The sequence below is a fragment of the Pistacia vera genome, unplaced genomic scaffold (genome assembly GCF_008641045.1).
Source record: "Pistacia vera cultivar Batoury unplaced genomic scaffold, PisVer_v2 Contig259, whole genome shotgun sequence".
Classification (NCBI taxonomy): Eukaryota; Viridiplantae; Streptophyta; class Magnoliopsida; order Sapindales; family Anacardiaceae; genus Pistacia; species Pistacia vera.
In genome coordinates, this window is record NW_022196067.1 from 358,936 (window position 1) to 362,929 (window position 3,994).

The 3,994-nt window shown below is 37.7% G+C and overlaps 1 protein-coding gene across 1 annotated transcript; it reads right to left on the reverse strand.

Annotated features, from left to right (window-relative positions):
* Positions 1-379: 379 nt before the first annotated feature.
* Positions 380-2,257, reverse strand: LOC116132713 (DNA-3-methyladenine glycosylase 1-like). Its single transcript, XM_031418381.1, has 7 exons — positions 2,000-2,257; positions 1,795-1,848; positions 1,583-1,658; positions 1,171-1,228; positions 999-1,082; positions 764-905; positions 380-658 (listed from the first exon to the last, which is right to left on the reverse strand). Exons 1-7 carry the CDS (start codon positions 2,255-2,257, stop codon positions 380-382), a joined length of 951 nt encoding a protein of 316 aa, XP_031274241.1.
* Between the last annotated feature and the right edge of the window lie 1,737 nt (positions 2,258-3,994).

The following is a 3,994-nucleotide window of genomic DNA, read 5'->3' on the forward strand; positions in this document are numbered from 1 at the left end:
TAAACATGTCTAAGGCAAGATCCCAAGATGGTTTGGAAATCTATCAACTTTAGAGGTTATTGTAATGTCAAATAATGAATTTGAAGGTCTAATTCCGAAAGAACTAAGTCAACTTGATGATCTTGAAATTTTGGACCTTTCAGACAGTAATATCTCTGGAAGTTTTCCATCTTGTTTCAGCCCTTCAGGAATCAAGCAAGTTCACTTGTCAAGTAATAGATTGCAAGGACAGTTGAAAGATGCTTTCTACATTAATAGTTCTCAGTTGGTGCTCTTAGATCTTAGCTATAACCACTTCTAAGGGAATATTCCAAGTTGGATTGGCAAACTCTCTTCTTTAGGTTACCTTATCTTAAGTAACGATCATCTCAAAGGTAAATCACCAGTCACAGCAATTAGCCATATACAATAACCCAATAAACAAATTGAATAGAGTGAGAGAATACCAATTAATTGTCAGCTTTGCCGCCTGCATGAATGAGTAAACTATCACCGGTCCAACAAATTGGAACCCCTCCTTCAGTAAATCCTTGCTGATGGCTTCAGCTTTTGGAGTCCTTAAGGGAACATTTCTTGGATATCTGTATTTGTTAATCACTGGTTTGTAATTTACATAACCCCACATAAAGCTACTGAAGGACTGGAATTCGTTCACAATCTGCATTTGGACAATGAGGTTAAGTGAGCAACTAATGAGCAATGCAATTCAAAGAGATTGCAGAAAAAGTAAATATATACTGAGGAATTGAATATTCAAACTTACTTTCATTATACAGTTGGCATTGTCTAGTATGCACCTCACTCTGCTCTCTGCCAACATTATTGCTTTGTCTGATAATATCTCTAAGATCTCTTTCTCCCCCATTTTGGCAACAACCACAGGATCGAATCCCGCGAAAGCTTCTCTATGTTATCGACCAAATGTTTAGATTTATGATGAAGGTACCTTGAAATACGTAAATTTTAGTTACATTTGAGTAGTTCAAAAGAAGTAGTACCTGAATAATTCTTTTCTTTTCAAGATTTCAATCCAGTTGTAATCCATCAACATACCACACAATGCAAGTAGCTCGAACAGTGGACTGTTTGATGATAATTTACCATTTAAAAGTTGGCACTGATTTTTCATAATTTATATATTCACTGGATTAAATATTACAACTGACTTACTTGTCATCATAAACTGGAACTCCCCAGGATTCATCATGAAATGCAACATAAACTTTATCTGTATCAAACATTATGTCAATCTCATACAGTTTTTTATTATAAAAAAAAAAAAATAAATTTGTTAGTATATATTAATGTCCTCAATTAAGAAGCAATGTACATCTGAAATGTGTAAAGTAGGTGAAGATGTTGATGTTTAATCTGGTTAATTAATGACAGTTTCAAGAATATCCGGATTCAGACTATAAACACAGTTTAACATGCAGTATAGTTGTATCAGGAAGGCTTTATTGTAATTTTTTTTCATCAACATTTAGTAATAAAATATACATTTTTATCATTATAAACTACCATAATAAGCCATGATTGAGACAAAGTAGGGAAACTAACATACGAAAAAGAAGCATAAAACCTTCTAAACAACTATTCAGCTGATGATTCCTTCGCCACTGTACACACCCTGATCCCAAAGCAACTCTAAGATCTATCTGGAAAAATTGACATCAAATGAGATCCATTAATCACCAGTCACAGCAATTAAACATACACAATAACCCAATAAACAAAATGCATAGAGTGAGAGAATACCTAAGATCTGGATTCCTGCTCAGCCTCATCATGCACCTCAGAAGTGGATTTCCCGGAGTCCTCAAGCTTTTCATCAGCCCCACCACCATTCTAATTCAAAACCCAAAATAGAAATTAGAAAAAAGAAATATCACCCAAAAAAAAAAAAAAAATAAAGAAAAGAGAAATAAATCTGAACTTGCCACGATTAAACATTAAAAAATAGAATAAATATGAAGATACTTTTAGGAAGAGCATTGACCAAGTTAGCAACAGCAGGGCAACCAAAGAGCAAAATCCACTCTAACCTCTCAAACTCAGCACAAATGCTAAAAGTGCCGCTGACTTTGTCGGTGGTGGTGCGGACAGCAGCTTCGAGATCGAATGCAGAGGAATCGGATTCTTGAGAAAAGGTGTAAGAGTTCCAATCAGCCAGCAGAGACAAAGGCTTTTGTCGGTGGTCGTTTGAGTTGGCAGTGCTTGGACCTCTGATGAACCATGCTTGTGCCGTCTTCTGCATTTGTATCAAGCGTTGTGATTGTGAGATTGACTGTCAAAGATAGATCTATACACTGCAAGCAGGTTTATGTAAACTCCCACACCCAAATTACGGCAAACATAAATTCAACCACCATTAACATCATATGAAGTTTGTGAGATCTGATGATAAAAATAAGCATCTCAAACCAATGTTCACATCTAAATTATCAAATTAAAAACTACTGGTTCGTTAAAAGAAACCCCATTGAAGTTCATTTCCTTTTTCTAGTACCTCCTACCATTATAAATAAAATTTTAAAAAAAAGTAAAAGAAGAACTAAAAGTAAAATGAAAATGAATAAAGAAGAAGAAGAGAAGCACTAAAGTAATACCTCTGTAACTGCATTTTCTAAGAAGAGCACAGATAATATGACATGTAGAATCATCTGCTTCTACCAATAGAACTCTAAGAACCATCCTCGGCAGAAATCTTTCCCACCTAACCACCTCAGACGAGCCATCCTTCTTAGTCTTGTTCTTCTCTGTCTCCAACTCCATTTCCATTGCTTCTTCACCGCTCAAAACCACTACACCCATTCTCATAAACCCTGCTTTTCACCACAAGACAAACACAAATACTAAAAACAATAACCCTAATTTCTTGGTAAAAATAACCGTAGAAGCAAATGAATAAAAGGAAAATGTTTTGTAAATAGAGTTCAGCAAATGTTCTCTGCAAAGTCTCTCTTAGTAACCAACAAAAACTAAATTCAATCACACAGTTAAAATCACATTTGGAGTAAAAATGAGTACAGCAAGAAAACGTACCGTTTAGATCGACCGACCTTGGGCTCTTCATCGATGGCGGCGATGAGATCGGCGAGGAGATCGACGCAGAGGAGAGGGTCAGGCGATTGTTGCGATGCCGACGCGACTATAGACTCCTGCGCCACCAATACGCCGAATCGCGAGACCGGAGTGGAAGAATCGAGACGTCACCCGCCAGTGCCGGAAGTAGGACAACGGTGACGGATCTGGAGATGATTGTGGTGTCGCATGGAGGAGGTGATAGAGCGGCGGCGTGTGAGATGAAGAGCGAGTGAAGCGACAGAGGTGTGATTGTAAGAGGTTGAGTTGCCATTAGCTCTACAGTAATGCTAGATTTACCGATCCAACTACCCACTTTAACATACTGCTAATATGGCAAGTGTGACCTCCTCTACCACATCAGACATTTGCCACATCAGTCCACCCACAACCAAAAAAAAAATAAAAAAATAAAAAAATTCCCTTCAATAACCGTGGTTAGCAAAATTGAAAGCATTTCAATTCACAAATTCAAATCTGCCTCCCAAAATTCATTTTCCCCAAATTTGCGATTTCAGTCACACTCCACGCACGCAGCACCACCGCACTCCAATTTTGCCGACATAACCAAGCCAACCTTTCTCGTTGTCGCCTCTCTACCATCATTTGTGTCCGCGGTTGACGCGGTTGAGTTCCTGGTGAAGAGTATAGCCGATTCAACCGCCACATTTACTTCCAAGTGGTAAGTCTCCATTATCACATTTACTTCCATTCCATATTTCTTTTGCTCATTTAATTTTTTACCTTTATATCATTCAGTTGAGCAAAATATGCTACTGAGCTAGACTGTTGTTCTTTGCGGGGCCATACTTTGCGACTTCTGTCTTTGCCAGACTTCTTGGATGCCTCCATTGGCAAGATATTGAAGGTATGAAGGCTAAGTTAGACCGTTATATTAACACTTTGATCC

Bases quoted from the DNA above. Each gene is read 5' to 3' on its own strand.
- LOC116132713 (XM_031418381.1), bottom strand. From the start codon at position 2,257: ATGCAGAAGACGGCACAAGCATGGTTCATCAGAGGTCCAAGCACTGCC. The intron at 1,229-1,582 runs GTTTTATGCTTC...TGTTTGATACAG, and splicing joins GCTGAATAGTTGTTTAGAAG to ATAAAGTTTATGTTGCATTT. The intron at 906-998 runs GTACTACTTCTT...TCGATAACATAG, and splicing joins AAAAGAAAAGAATTATTCAG to AGAAGCTTTCGCGGGATTCG.